The sequence below is a fragment of the Fistularia commersonii genome, chromosome 17, assembly GCF_037954325.1.
Source record: "Fistularia commersonii isolate RoL2024-O1a breed Wild chromosome 17, RoL_Fcom_v1.0, whole genome shotgun sequence".
Classification (NCBI taxonomy): Eukaryota; Metazoa; Chordata; class Actinopteri; order Syngnathiformes; family Fistulariidae; genus Fistularia; species Fistularia commersonii.
In genome coordinates, this window is record NC_141300.1 from 11,232,964 (window position 1) to 11,248,285 (window position 15,322).

The 15,322-nt window shown below is 44.9% G+C and overlaps 2 protein-coding genes across 2 annotated transcripts; one reads left to right on the forward strand and one right to left on the reverse strand.

Annotated features, from left to right (window-relative positions):
- Positions 1-414: 414 nt before the first annotated feature.
- gabarapl2 (GABA(A) receptor-associated protein like 2) lies at positions 415-6,542 on the forward strand. The gene is made up of 4 exons (XM_086163631.1): positions 415-538; positions 1,989-2,044; positions 3,696-3,868; positions 4,294-6,542. The coding sequence occupies exons 1-4, from the start codon at positions 505-507 to the stop codon at positions 4,406-4,408; spliced, it is 378 nt and encodes a 125-aa protein (XP_086019757.1). The 5' UTR covers positions 415-504; the 3' UTR covers positions 4,409-6,542.
- A 197-nt stretch (positions 6,543-6,739) lies between these two features.
- On the reverse strand, positions 6,740-14,468 carry adat1 (adenosine deaminase tRNA specific 1). Its single transcript, XM_086163462.1, has 8 exons — positions 14,138-14,468; positions 13,773-13,841; positions 12,904-12,958; positions 12,575-12,705; positions 11,895-12,432; positions 11,071-11,316; positions 10,553-10,639; positions 6,740-8,219 (listed from the first exon to the last, which is right to left on the reverse strand). Exons 1-8 carry the CDS (start codon positions 14,460-14,462, stop codon positions 8,087-8,089), a joined length of 1,584 nt encoding a protein of 527 aa, XP_086019588.1. The 5' UTR covers positions 14,463-14,468; the 3' UTR covers positions 6,740-8,086.
- Between the last annotated feature and the right edge of the window lie 854 nt (positions 14,469-15,322).

Here is a 15,322-nt window from a genome sequence, read left to right on the forward strand (position 1 = left end):
GGATTCTCACAAACTTTTAACACTGTTAACCTGTACAGTTAAGTGATTACATACAGAACGAATGTCCTTATGTCCTTTGCTTCCTCATCCCCGCTTCGATTCTACCTTGCCATGTTTATTTATTCATAAGTGTATCTGTTTATACTATTTACGTTCAATTTAAAAAAAAGTATTAAAATAAGTAATTCAATGCCATTGTTTAATTGTAATTGCTACAAAAAAGGATGAATTGATGAAAAGAGAGTATGTTGAGGACGAAGGAAAAAAAAAAATGGGATTCGTGATGCGTTCAAGGTCTCCGTTATATCCCGTTTTTTCCAGGGGTACGTGAAGGCAGCAGCATCAGCACCGCCGGGGTGTGACGTCGCCCCCGCTCCTCCCGGCGCGCTTCCACGGTGCGTGTACGGCTCCCTGCGTGTTCTGCGTGTCTGGACGAGGCGAGGCGAGACGTGACGTGACGTGCGCAACCGGAAACGCCCTCCCCGCCCCCCCCCTCCCGCCAACATGAAATGGATGTTCAAGGAGGATCATTCGCTCGGTAATCGATCTCACAAGTGACCTTCTGTTCTTTTTGATGTGTCTGCATGCGCTGCCGCCCTCGGAGCTAACGGCTAAAGCTAGCAAGCAACTACTGCTAACTCAATGACATCCCAGCAGAACATGGGTCGCGCCCACTTTGATTAGCTGACCAATCAGATTGAGAGCAGCGGCTGCCCCACCCGGAAGATGCTTAGATGATTCAAAAGGATTTTAAAAGGCTCAGTAGATAAATAAGATTAAAATAAAACAGAAGAAACTTCATTTTGGTACAAATTTAAGATATCTATTTGTATTTATCTAATGAAATCAGAATCAGAATTACTGTTGATCCCCAGGGAGAAATAGCTTTTTTTACAGAAGAAAATATCATTATGAAAAATACATCAAAATCAATACAAAGTATGTATAACAGTGAATTTCTTGTTACGGGCTATTGTACTATTCGATAGGGATATTCGTTATTGCACTGAGCAAATTATTGCACATAGTGAATCTTGTGGATGTAGTGAGAGAGTATATGAAGGTAGTTTGTGTGAGAGAGAAGGATACAGAGAATAGGGTTAGATGGAGAAATTTGATTTGCTGTGGCGACCCTGGAAGGGAAAAGCCGAAAGAAGAAGTGTGGCTTGTGATGAAAACATCAGAAAATGAGTGATGGGGACAGAACACATTTAAATGGGGATAAAGTGGCAAGAGATTCCCAGGTGTATGGGTGGATTTGAAGATTGCGGCTTAAAGTGCAGCTTGTCATTTGCAAAACGTTTCAGGTTTGAACCACGTTTGCGTGCTTCATGTCTCTGTCTCCCATCACCTCCTCAGAGACTCCTAAACTGGCCCATTTATCTGGGCTAATGAAGCCGCCGTCATGCAGAAGATAATTTTAACCCCGGCCCTTCATATCCACTACATTTGAGCACGCTCACAAAAATCAACCTCTCATTGGCCGGGAGAGGCGTTGGAGTGCTGCGTGACTAAGAGATTTTCCTAATTTTCTGATCCATCCGTGGAGATTTTCAAAACAAAGTTAACCCGTTCTGGGGTAAATCTGAAAGCTAATTTCTGGTGGATTATTTGGGTCATATCTGGATTACCTAAATAAAAAAACAAGCAAATTTATACTGACATATCGCCCATTAAATAAACATATTTTATTAGGGAAGTAATCCAGATGGATGTCGACAATACAATTTCATGTCGAATAGGCATTTATCATTTGATAAAGATTCAAGGAGGGCGCCATAAAAGCGATTCATTGGACCTATGAATTAGCATCAACTTTAGATGCTCACCAAATCAAAAGGGCCCGATCCATGAGAGTGTGCTGCATTGAGGACCCATCACGGTGCATTCAGGGGGAGTCCGGCAGCTGCATGGCAAAGTGAGATGATGCTCCTCGCTCATGTCTTGTTTTTCTTGTTTTGTTTTTTGTTTTTTTTTTGCCTCTGCAGAGCACCGATGTTTGGAATCCGTCAAGATACGGAACAAATATCCCGACAGAGTTCCAGTGAGTGTCGGGGGTTGGGAGGAGGGCTGTGGGTAGCGGGATATGGAGAAAAGTTAAGGGGGGGGGGGGGGGGGGTCAAAGGCCACCACGGTTGGCGCATGCAGATAAGATTTCAGACAACCAGGATTTTCTATGGCAGATAATGTGTTCAAAAGCTATTGCCGCGCCACCGCCCGATCCACAGACCCTCAGATGTCTGGCGATAACCTATTTGTACGCTGTCTCCTTCAAGCCCAACCCCCCCACACTGCCAAAGGTACATACTAATTAATAATCAATCAACTCGGCAAGGCTGTTAATGATATATGTTGCATTTTCTATGCCTTAAAAGAAAATTCTTCATAGGATAAAACATTATCCCAATGAAATTGCATCTCTTAAGTGGAGATTTTTAAGGAAAGTCATGATGATTTTAAGGGACTGAGACACACACACACACACAAACACACGCACACATGCACACACAGCCACCACATTGATCGTGAATGAACGAACAAATGAAGTTTATCTTGTGTTAAAGTTTGGCCGCGTATCGCTAGAAATGAACATATAGAAGAAAGCACCCTTTTCCTTTTGCAATGAGGACACAAAGGCAATAACACATGACTCGATGATATCCATTCATACTTTATATCGCTCATCCTGCACTCAGGGGCGCAGGCGGGGCTGTCACTGGGCCAGGTTGCCAGGTGATCACAGGGCCACGTATAGAGGCATACAACCATTCTCACTCTCTCATTCACACAAATCATCCTCACATACATACATATGCATAACTGAGGGTCTCAAATGAACTCCCTGCATGTTTTTGGACTGTGGGAGGAACTTTCGCAGACCCGGGGAGATCATGGAGATTCCCTCCTTGGAATCAAACTGCCGCCCCCAAGGAAATCACAGTCTCTTTCTCAAGGTGGATGAAATATTTTGTGTGAATTCAGAGCAGTGGAATTTTCAAAGGGCGGGAGGCAGAAATACTAAACATGGAGGTCGAAATGGCAAAAGAAAGGAAAGTCACGTAACCGGTGTGAAATGAAAGCCGTCGGAGAGACTAGACCGCAAAGAGGGCGAGTGGAAGGATCCCGCTGCAGCCCTAAGTGGTGTCTGGGACTCCGGCCAGGTGACACACTTAAGAGGATCTACTTCTGCGACCGCGGCGACGACCTGCGGCGCCAACGCAACACACCGCTCCAGACAAATATCTTACGTGTGAATGTCACTGTCACCGGACAAACGGCTGTAATTATGAGATCAATCCTGCTGTTGTTTTAACTGCTGAATTCACATGCGGGAGATGGGGTCGTATCAATTGCTGGTCGTCGTGAGAATGATCCAGGCATCAGTGCGGAAGAGATGACTATCACAGAAGTAGTAGCGACTTCAATGGGTGAGGTGTTTCTCACACTGGGAGACAAAGAGTGTTAGAGGACTCACACCTCCTCTGAATCCCCGCTGTCTCCCTTTGTGTGGAGGATAATGGCCCTGGAACCCGATCCTTCCGCCCTCTGCTAACGGGATGACCGTACAGCGGCAGGAAAAAAATCTAAATTAGGTTTCACATCTGTTTTTGTATGTGCGTGTGTGTGTGTGTGTGTGTGTGTGTGTGCGCGCGAGTGTGTATCGGCGATGACGACGCGCTGTGCTCGGGCGGCAGGTCATCGTGGAGAAGGTGTCGGGCTCCCAGATCGTGGATATCGACAAGAGGAAGTACCTGGTGCCCGCTGACATCACCGCCGCCCAGTTCATGTGGATCATCAGGAAGCGCATCCAGCTGCCGTCGGAGAAGGCCATCTTCCTCTTCATCGACAAAACCGTCCCGCAGTCCAGGTGAAGCTGCGTCGTGGGAAACAGGGACATCGTGCCGTGCATGTGTGTGTGTGTAACCTGAAAATAACAGAAAGGGAGGATTGCGTCCCATTTATGGCTGTGTTAATATTCCATTTGCAGCACAAATATTGAAAGAGGAAGTCCTCAAACACACACACAGACACACACCCATATCATTTTTCCGGCAGTCAAAGAGCAGTTGTGTGTTTTATCTCCACAATCTGACCTGCAGTGAGATGTAACATAAACAAAAACACACACCCTTTACACCATCAGTCAACATCAGTGTCAAGTTGATGTACCCTCATGTTTTATCTGAACCATCTGACCTGCTTTCAGAGGTATGTTAAGTAGTCAGTGTGGGGTCCTGGGGGTCCGAGCTGGGATTGTTTACATGTGTGTGTGTGTGTGTGTGTGTGTTGCAGTCTGACAATGGGCCAGCTGTACGACAAGGAAAAGGACGAAGACGGGTTCCTTTACGTGGCCTACAGCGGAGAGAACACCTTCGGCCTCCACACCTTTTATACCATGCAGGGTTAACTCCTCTCACGCACATATACACACACACACACACACACACACACACAGGGGCTCAGGCTTTTGCACAACTAACTTATTATCCTCCGGCACTGACACACACTCTGCTCAGCGGTTTCAAGCTAGCTTTTGATACGAGAAAAAACAGTCAAGCTGCTTCGATAGATTAGTTTGGTTCAAGTGAAAGCATTTTAGCCAACGTTTTTATTTCTATCTGTTCAGCACACACACGCAGCCTGGAATCATTATCTTTAGCCTGTGCTATCACGGCGGTTAGGCTCATCTACAAATCGCTTTATATCCAAAGAGGAAGAAGTCATAACCCCGGGGAATAATGCAATGTCAGAATGTGCGTTTGAAGTGACTCAGCTGTGATCACACATTTGCGTAGCTGCAAGAAACAACTCATAATTTTGCACAAATTCACTTTAAAAGCTGCATGTCATCATTGCGTATCGATACAAAAAGTAGCTTAAATTAAGTTTGAAAATACTAACCCTGAAAACTCTGCAAGACTTTATGTAAAAGATGAATTGACCCAAATCTGTGCAAGAAAATTTAGCAGATTGTGACCGGAAACTCAATTCTTCGTACTGATTCGAGTTTTTATGAGTCACTCGCCAAAGTAAATCATGTTTTTAAGTCATTTGAGTCAATGAGTCAGTTACCTGTTTGATTAGTAGAGTAGCTCCTCCAAGCTACTGGGTGATTTGTTAATTGAATTACTGAGGGAGTCGTTCGTTTTGCGAGTGCAGAGTGCTACTCTTGGCAACTAAGCGATTTGTTCAATGAGTTACCAAGTGATTCATTCTTTGACTTAGTGAGGGAATCATTTGTTTTGCAGATGGGGATGCTACTCTTAGCTACTGGGCTTGTCGAGTCACTGGGTGAGTTGTTTGTTTCACAGGCAGGGAGGGCTACTGTGAGTCCATCCATTCTTTGTTGACGGCTCATCGTAAGGAGGGAAAGGAAGAAATGAGCTAACACAAGAAACCAGAAGTGTTGCTGCTCCCGCAGAGCTAATATGGCGATTCACTTGGTATATTTATACCAGTACAGTTAGAATAGTAGGGATACAATCATGACATGTTGTCTAGTCTCCTATTTGCATTTAGCTAGCTAGCAGTAACAGAGACGAGCTAATAGAGAGGAGGAATCATGACTCACGAGTCAGTAAAAGGACTTCAGTTTTGAACGATTCGCTCACGACTCGCACGTCACTCTTCGCCAAGCACTTGCAAGAAATTAACAAAAGGCATGAAATTGCTACAAAAAAACCTTGAATTGGTACAAAATGGACACAAGTGAGCAAGTAATGACTTGATAATGTACAAAAAGTAAAAATTGGCATGATAGGACCAGAAAATGACCAAAAAGTCATCAGAAAGCCATGTGCTTCCTGGTTTGGGTCACGTGACTCATGACTCTTCTGGCTCATCAGACATGTATCAGTTTTAATAGGCCGGCATTCAACACCGGCTCTTCTATCGGATCGTTCTATTGGCTGAATCAACTTCCCGTAGCACGCCACCTCAAACCGTGGGTTCTGTGTTCTGGCTCTTTCTTACATTTCTCATAATCCCCCTTCAACAGCATCCAAACAACAGACGCCCTGACCCATCAAACTTCTCTCAAGTCTTCTCACAGGTTTGCGTTTCGATTCAGATCAGAAATAATAGAATGCTGCCCAAATATTACCCTATATATATATATATGAATGAGTGATTTTTGGAAATTACCAAGAAATGGCCTCAAACTACAGGAGTGTTGTGAAACATGACCAAGAAATTATCAGCATATAATTCAAGAGGTTACCTAGATACTAATATAAGAAACTACATGAAATATATATATCCATTATATGAATCAAATATCTATATTAAAGGGATAAATCTGTGGTTGACAACAGAAATATGAATGTTTTCTTTTTTATTTATAATTCTATAAAATTCCTGACCGATGACAAATAAATGGATGAGTTTCTGGCGGTCATTTCAGTTTGTTTATAATTTAACTGGTTGTTGGTAAAGAGCCTCCCGCAGCGGAAAGGTTTTCTCAGCGTCAGGCGGCAGGACGCTGCTTTCTCCGGGGAGGGAGGGAGGAAAACATGACCATTAAAGATGAACGTATGATCGCACTTGTTCTCTGTCTTTCACTGTGAGACGATCTCTACTCTGACCCCTTTGTGTGAAACTTAACCGAGGATTATTAAGCTTCTCATAATCAGGTGTGAATTATGTTAAAAGATAATCAGTAATTGATTTTCCTCCCCGACAACCCATCATGTGTTTGCCATATATTTTTATTTTTTCTCCAGTTTAATCGTATTCATTGTTTATGATTATTATGATTATTTCTCTTTATGCTGCTTCTCAACCATCATTCACAGGAACTCTAGCACAAAGTTCCTGATCATTGATTTGGTTAATTTTGATGTCATAGTTATAAAAAAAAAAAAAAAAAGTAAAATATATAAAGATTTTCAGTAAATCAGTTAAAAAAATGCTGCTACCTGGCGGCTTGCCGGTTAGCGCTGCTGCCTCACAGCGAGAAGGTCCCTGGTTAGATTCCGACCGGGGTGTGGAGTCTCCGTGTTTTCCCCAAGTCTGCATAGGTTCCTCCAATGATCCAAAAACATGAAGGTTCATTGGAGACTCTAAACTGTCAAGATGTGTGGATAAGAAGGTGAGCGGTTGATTATCTATATGGCATGTTAATGAGAGGGTGAATGCTTATTCCTCTATATGACATGTCAATGAGAGTGAATGGTTTCATTATATGATGTATGAATGAGGGTGAATGTTTGCATGCCTATATGTGGCCCTGTGATCGGTCCAGGGTGAACCCTGCCTCTCTGGCAATGACAGCTGAGACAGGCTCCCACTGCAACCCTGAACGCAGAATAAGCGGTACAGAGAATGAATGAATGGTACCTGATTTTTAACAACATTGTCAAAAAAAAAAAAAAAATTTTTTTAAACCACAAGTCAAACAAAAATTGTAAGAAGAAAAACAAATGTAATATTCTTCAACTGGGTCTCAGTGACCGTAGTTTATTCAGTTGGCCTGGATTTCTCTTACAGTACTTTACTCTTTACTCTTCCTCACATAAATACATTATATGGCTTCTTATGCGCTAGAAGAGTAAATCCTTATTTTTGTCTGGTTTCTCCCAGTAATTGATAATATTCGGATAACCAATGGCAGGCATTTAAACACTTCCCTCTACATCTAACAAGAATTTCAAAGATTAAAAAAACAAATAAAAAAAAACAAGTGAAAAGTACTTCTAACATGGAACAGTGGGTTTTAAGTTACCATGGGAACCGTGAACATGCTTCAGGGGCCAGCGGGGCCAGACCAGATCTTCGCTCCGCGTTTGAACGCCGAGGATGAGCTGGCACGGTACCCGCTGTGCGCTCCAGCTGCAGACATGATGTCCTGCGAGGACACTGGAGGAGGTCACTGACTCCTGCAAACAGCAAGGTCCCCGGAGGCCTCCTGCCTGTGGAGGCGGGGCTCTGTGGAGCAGCTGACCTAATACACTGGACACTGGGGGGGTTGAGCCTTCTATTAAAGTGGTACTGTCCAAGTTGTTTGCGAGTGACACGTTTTTTCACCTGATGCAAAATGCACAGGTAGACATCTAATACCAGGAAATGAATAATTGCCTGGAGGTCATCAGTGGAAGAGCAGCAGCTGTGGGTCGGCTTTGGGCCAAAGCGGGAAGCAGCGGGCCCTCAGCTGATCCCAAGCCTGCTGGTAGCCGGCGGAGGCCCGCTTGTAGTCCAAGTAGGTGTGCAGAGTCCGTTCCCTGCAGACGCAACACACACACACACATACGGATCAAGATCATCGCTGTACCAACTGCTGCGTATCTGATCTCCCAACAAAATCTTCAGATTTGAGGAAAAACAATGTGACGGACGTTATTCCGAATGGATAAACAAGAGCAGCCGTAATCCATTACAACAACGCGCAAATAGTAACACAACCCACAAGCTCACAAGCAATGACTTCATGAGGGGGTGAATCAGCCTGAGCAAACCCATGACTCACGGGTTTCATGACCGCACTGCTCCGGCAAACATTTTAAACTTTGAATGTGTGTGTGTGTGTGTGCGGGTGGGGCGGAGGGGATTCCACAGGCCTATCATCAATGGTTCAATAATGAGATGGAGTTAATGGTTTCAAGTCCGGGGCGGCGGCAGCGGCGACCGGACGGTTGGCGGATGATCCTTGCGTGTGCAACTGATGAATCAGCGTTTGATCCTCCTCACTCTTCACAAAAAGTGAAACTTCTCAGCCTCGAGTGCTTTGTCAGCTGCCCGATGCTACAGCAGCTCTACAAACGTCTGGCTGGGAATGTTACCGTGGAGACGTTTCCTATTTTGCAGCTACACTACAAAGACTCCCCTCTCAGAGACTGTCCGCAAACATGTTGGGAGCGCGTTTGTGGGAATATCTCTTTGAGTTCTCGGCCCAGTCAGGTTCTCGGACGTGCCACCATTTCATGGACGTTACTTTGCGCCGCTGCAGGAACGTTGACATTCCCACCCCAAGCTGCTGTCGGACTGGTGAAATTCTACTGGGATCAAACCCAGACTCGTCCGTCAGACAGTCAAATAGAGAAGTTCGATTGGCCGATGATGACGGTGGAGATTTTACCTTTGCATTGTTGATTTGAATCTGTGAGAGAAATTTGCTGGAAGTCAGCAATAAATAACTAAAAAGTCTGGGAAAAAAAAAACAAAAAACATACAAAGAATTCTGTGTCCCTGCCTCGGAGCTGTAGTGTTACACAGATTCCCTTAGGCGGAGCAGCCAGGCCGGGGTTATTCGAGTTTACAGCCGCCTACTGAGGAGCTCAGGGCACATTTAAAAATCCCGGCTCTGTTAGTCCACCATGAGAGGGAGCGACGAAAAGATGAGCGAGCCTCTTCCTCACCTGTTGGCGTATCGAGCGCCACGTCAGAGTAGTGAGCGGCCAGAGCTGATGGCGACCAGATGAAGGAAACGGACGAAGGGATCAGGACTCTTAACTGATCCTGATGCTTGAAATGTCTCAAATGCTTTCTTGAGTGACCTCTTTTTATCATCTGATCCAGCTTAAGCAGGAGACTCGCTCTGCGCGCCTTCCTGCAGAACGCTCCTTTATCTCAGGCCTCCAGCCCAACTGATGTTAGATGTCATGTCGGCCTAATTTAACTTACAGTATGATCATATCAACTGACAACAAACTCATCAAGTCTTTCTTATTCTTCCAATCTCTGATGTTTCATTGGAAATCGCTGCCTCTCAGGTGAATCTGTGAATTCTCGCAGGTCTTCAGGTAATATCTTGCAGATGCTTCGGCAAATTGCTGCAGAAAGGTCATGAATCACTTGCAGATTTTCAGGTAATCTCTTGCAGATTCGAGGCCATTCTTGCGGTTATAACATTAACTTGAGATGCCATTTTTGTTTATCCGGCTCAATATAAATTCCTCCCTGTAGACACTATTGTGCTGCAGCATGTGTGATGCAGCACTTCCGGTTAAACAAGAGGGCCGTTGTTCTCTCTTTGGGGTGCGACTGTTGCCCGCTGATACACATGGAGAAGAACAGGTGAAAGCGTGAGAGGTGGATTTTGTGCAGCGAGGCTACACCTGCACACTAAGCCAGTCAGGTGACCCTCGAACGCAGCCAGGCTCCGGTTGCGGTGTAGGCTAAGAAAGCAGCCTTTGTTTGACTGTGCCTTGTATCCTGGTGGAATCCAGTAGTTATTTCACACGCCTGCGATTCCTTGGCTTTATCCGTAGCCCTGCGGCGTCACCAGGAGGGAACACTTCCATGATATTCCTGCATCTGATTTTCAATCCTGCATCCTGTTGCTTGAACCTGCGACAGGAAGTGATTTCAGCCAGGGTCGTGTCTTGTACCCCAAAATAAAGGGCCCACTGAGACTCGAGCCTGATCTGACTGACTAAGATTGAAGCTCGAAATGTTTTTAAGATGATCTTTTCCCCCCGTTATTTTTTTTATAAGTAGCATTTTCTCATGTAGTAAAACAAAACGAAACAAACTGTCAATAGTTGTTTGTTGCAGATTGTTGCACGGGAGGCTGTGCTGTGAGTCGGACGGTGAAGGGTTAAAAGCGTTGTGTTACCGGAGGGAGTCAGGGAGGGCTGAAGGGTCCGTGGCTGCTACCAGAGACAGGAAGGAATGGAAGAGCTCCAATTTGCACACGAGGGACCTGCAAAAAACAAAACACACACAGACACAACCGTAAAATAAAATCCCACTGAGCAAACAAGCAGGAAGAAAGTCATTAATATACTGTAATTACAATCAGAAGCCCTTAATTCATTACGGGTGCAAGAATGGAACACAAACATCACTGCTCTGATCTGTAAAACACATGTGTTGACATCAGCAAACACAGTATGGATGAGTTCCACTCATAAGAGAAGTTAACATCCAGAAATAGGTAGAAGTGCCCAAAATTACATTTGAAAGTGGAACTCAGATAACCGATGCTGCAAGCTGCTTTGACGGAAATGCTAGCAGGGCTGTCAGAATGCAGAACCCTTCAATAAACTTTTAAATAAAAGTTGTGGTGTGATGTTCAATCTGGATATAGGGGGTGCTCAGTGATGAATAAATCCACTGGTACTGCGGGTCTACCTGGCCTCAGCACTGCCCAGGGCCTTCTTGGTGACTCCCTGCTTGTAGCCGTTAGCAGTGACATCCAGTGGCCGCTCCCTCACATCACACCAGCTGATGGCGGCCCCGCAGGGGGAGATGCGGCCCTGGCCTGTCTTGTGTTGCAACTCCGTCTGGGCCAGGCTGCAGGGGAACTCCAGACTGGACTGGAGGAGGACCGGGGATGACATGGAGAAGCCTGGAGGGAGGTCAGACACCTGGGAGACCCTGTGGGAAGCAGGGAGGAGGTCCGGAGTCAAACAACAGTAATGGTGACGCATGCACTTCCTGTCAACTGTCAAGTCAATGACTGGATTTACACCTTCAATTTCATACACATCAGTCACTAAAATACAGAATGAGGTCAACTAAAAACTCCTTTAGGTTGGCACAAACTTTTCCAGACAATAAGCAAGAGATGAAGCCTGACGAATTACTGAAAAAAAACAAAAACAAATAACTTTGGGGAAATTTGCCTCAGCGAAAAATTGACTCAGCGAAGAATAATTCAAAAATTTGAAGAAAAAAATTAAATCTGCGAGAAAATGTGTCATCGCATTAAGAGAATAGTTCTTAAATCTTTCCTAGTGAAACTTTCTATTAATAGAGTGAATGACACACTGCTCTCAGAAGCCTTTCCTAGAAATAAAAAAAAAAAACGTAAACTATTTATATAAAATCCAAAATAGTGAGATCAGATCGAGTAAGAAACTGTTCAACAGGAAGCAGCTAACGCCTAACGCCGATGACGGCAGGTCAAAGGACTTGGAAGTCCAAGCCGTGCGTTCTCACGGACCTTTGCTGACCTTGTGATCAGAGCTCTGTGCATGGCCTCCTGGCTGTAAGGACACTTCCCCACCACCACTGCTCTGAAGTAGAGCGCCCCCTGCAAGAAATGGGACAGCAGTGCGCCCTGGAAGCCGAGCACGGTCCAGCGGGCCAGCTTGTCGCTGCAGGACAGGGACAGCGTGGGTTCCCCTCGGCCGGGCTTCACCCGCAGCGACCCGGTGGTGTGATACCCGAGCCCTGGACGGAGGGGGTCTGCCGGGCCTCCCGGGACACACTTGGCTCCTGTCCTGTGAACATCTGAGGTTGGTGGGGTTGTTTCTGATACATCCACCACATCATCCGAGTTTTCCCCATTGTCTAGTTTGGCCTTCTCATTTGCCTGCTCTTCCGGGCGGAGGCGCTTGGCGTTCTCCTCTCCGCCCTGGTCCTCAGCTCTTCTCTTCAGGCCTCCTCCTTCTCCACCCTGATCAGGCCCAGGGTGACGCTTCACAGATGTGACAGAGGAACAAGGCTGAGCCTGGTGGTCGCTCATCGGGATAATGGAGGCGTCACCACCTTGAAAAGAAACGGACACATGATTTGAGCTCCACCTTGAACGCAAACCACCAGGAAAAGGCCGAGGGGTTTCAAAAAGGTCTGCCGAGGAGGATAAGCCCACGAGCAAGATAACTGCACGGAAGGAGGAACAGGAGCTCACAGGGTGTGTGGCTGGTGAAGAAGACGAATGAAACTCCAGGCCGAAGAGCCCACTTCCCCTCCAGAGGTGTCTGACAGAACACTGAGCTGACCCCGCCGCTCACTGCCACCTGCAGCTCCTGGATCAGATACCTGCACATACACACAGGAAATCCATTACCTTTCATTTCAGGATTGTTACAAAATGACACACAATTCGGTTTCAAATATAAATTATCGTAAGAAAGTGGGGACAATTCCAAGAAAATGTAGATGTGCAGGAAAGTTGTGTATTCATGCCGACCAAGCTGTGGAGGAAGAAGAGCTACCATATACTCGGTAAACACACACCTGACACAACCTCTCCTGGCGATCACCTCTGCATGGCTGTCGTTCAGCACGTCACCTGACACAACACAGAAAAACAGAGGGCTTTAAGAAGCTTCTCACCAATCAAACAATCAGACCTTTAAAGATTTCAGTTTCACGACTGATGATATCTTCTCGACTGTCATTAGTTTAACTGCTTTTTAAACTAATGTATTTTAATGGGATTGTTACATGATTTTAAAATGAGGGAGTGGATGCAATTAATGGGGGCAGTGGCCTGGTTGACAACATTAAATATTTCTTCACATTTTAAGGTGAAGGATGTTGTAGGTTCTCTTTAAGGTTAGTATGCAGTGGTTACAATAATAGGGGAGATGATTTTAAGTACCAAGGATCAACAGTCAAGAGGAATGGAGAGTGTGGAGAAGAACTGAAGAAACAAGTGCAATAAGTTTGGAGGAAAGGGTGTGAAAAGAAAGCCGTGAAGACAGAGGCGAGTGCAGCCATGTTTTGTCCTGATTTGGAGACGGAAAGCATAGCTGGAGGCAGTAGAGATGAAGATGCTAAGGCTCTCCCTGGGAGTGAGGGGGGGTGGAGATGATCAGGAATGAGTCCATCAGAGGGACGGTGCATGTTAGATGTCAAAGAGGGTTTGGGTTTGGAAAAGATGCTGAAATTGAAGCTTCCAAGCAGGAGGTCTGGAGGCAGACCAGAGAGGAGGTTAGATGGAGGCAGGTGATTCTCTGTGGCCCCTGAGGGGAACAGCCCAAAGGAAAAGAGGGAAGATGCACTGGACAGCCATAACACAGCATTAAAAGGCTACAAAGATGCACTTTACATTGACTAAAAGCTACAAAACAAAGCTTTTAAGCATAAAAAACACCACAAACCGTTGGGGCTCATATTCGCCTGTCCAATGCATTTGGTCCCGGTTCCCATGGAAACGACTTCCTTCTCAACTGCGAGAAAGAATACAATTAGGACGTCAATTAGCAGGTGTATATGCAGTTCAGAGTATTCATGTATTCTGTTTATTTAATATGTCACAGTTTAACCCCTTTTACAGAGCCTTTATATCTGTAAAAGCGTAGCGTCGTGTTACTCAGATTGTTCGCAAACACGTTAGAAGAACCGGCTAATGTGACGAAAATTCATGCTAATTTCACCGGTAACTTTTAACAGCGGGGGTTAATCACTGAATGAATTGTACATTAAGTGGTATTGTCATTAATACTGGGAGTATTTTGTGTCCAACCTGAGTCGGAGTTTCCCCCGCGGGTGATTTTGACCACCGCGGCCAGCAGGGTCCACTCTCTGCCCGGCTCCGGCTTCCCTCTCCGAGGCAGCTGCTGGAAGCGCCCGTAGCACAACTTGGCGATTTCATCCGCGTCCACCATGCCGTGCGGGACGGGGGTGTGCGCGGGAGGCCGGGCAGCGGGACGCCGGGGGGTTAAATGTAGTAAAATACAGAAAATAAAGATATTTAATGAAGTCGTTTGTCTCCTAGCGCCATTGTGTGACTCGGACAGACAGCGTTGGAGTTCGGTCCGCCTTGGAAGCGTCTCGAGGAACGACAACATTGCTACTTCCGGCCCGAGCCGGAAGTTGGCGCTTTCACAATAAAAATGAGTTTGTGCAAAACAAAACCAAAAAAAAAATATTTTCATATTAGTGCTAATGTATTTTGAGCATATAAGTGCCAAAAATTTCAAATATGAAGTTGAATTCGACAGGTTTGGAGATTTTACATTAAAATTTTGGGTATGGTGACTTTATTGATATATTGCAATTCTGTTATAGTCATAGTCATATGATATTTAGACTTTTCACTTAAAACATCATCATTTTTTTTTTATTATCGGGACTTTAATCTAGTATTTATTCTCAACTTTTTTGTCATCAGTTCATTTATTCATTTTTCATTTTTCATTTTCAATGTTATGAACTTCTATGTTTGCTCTAAAATTCATTCAAATATCATTGCCCTGATAATCCATATTACAATTCTGGTAATTCCAAATGACATTGGGTGAAATACCTTCTTCCATTCTGATACTTAGTCCTGATAAATAAAATTACGTCGTTTTTGAAATGTCTTTTGTTTATGAAACTTCTTAACCCTCATATTATGTTGAGGGTCAATTTGACCCATTTCACCCATTGACCCAATGGGTCAAATTGACCCATAACATAATATGAGGGTTAAAGGAGGAGACACACGATCCTGGTACTGTCGTTGGCAGGTAGGAAATTATATTTTATAGGTTGTTTTTACTCTTTGCATGTGTTTTAACCAATGTTTAATTGGTGAAAGTGATCCAAATATTGTCTCAAGAATAAAATAACCTCTAATTGCGAGGTGGTAGCTGCAATCAGTTTTTGGCAGGTGCAGGCCTGCAAGTTTTTTTAATGGGAAAAGAAGAGTGGGTGGTCTTAAATC

Coding starts and splice junctions, on each gene's coding strand:
- adat1 (XM_086163462.1), bottom strand. CDS start 14,462: ATGTTGTCGTTCCTCGAGACGCTTCCAAGGCGGACCGAACTCCAACGC. Junction 12,959..13,772: donor GGCGAATATGAGCCCCAACG/GTTTGTGGTGTT, acceptor GTGTTGTGTCAG/GTGACGTGCTGAACGACAGC. Junction 11,317..11,894: donor CACAGAGCTCTGATCACAAG/GTCAGCAAAGGT, acceptor TGCTTCCCACAG/GGTCTCCCAGGTGTCTGACC.
- gabarapl2 (XM_086163631.1), top strand. CDS start 505: ATGAAATGGATGTTCAAGGAGGATCATTCGCTCG. Junction 539..1,988: donor CAAGGAGGATCATTCGCTCG/GTAATCGATCTC, acceptor TTGCCTCTGCAG/AGCACCGATGTTTGGAATCC. Junction 3,869..4,293: donor AAAACCGTCCCGCAGTCCAG/GTGAAGCTGCGT, acceptor TGTGTGTTGCAG/TCTGACAATGGGCCAGCTGT.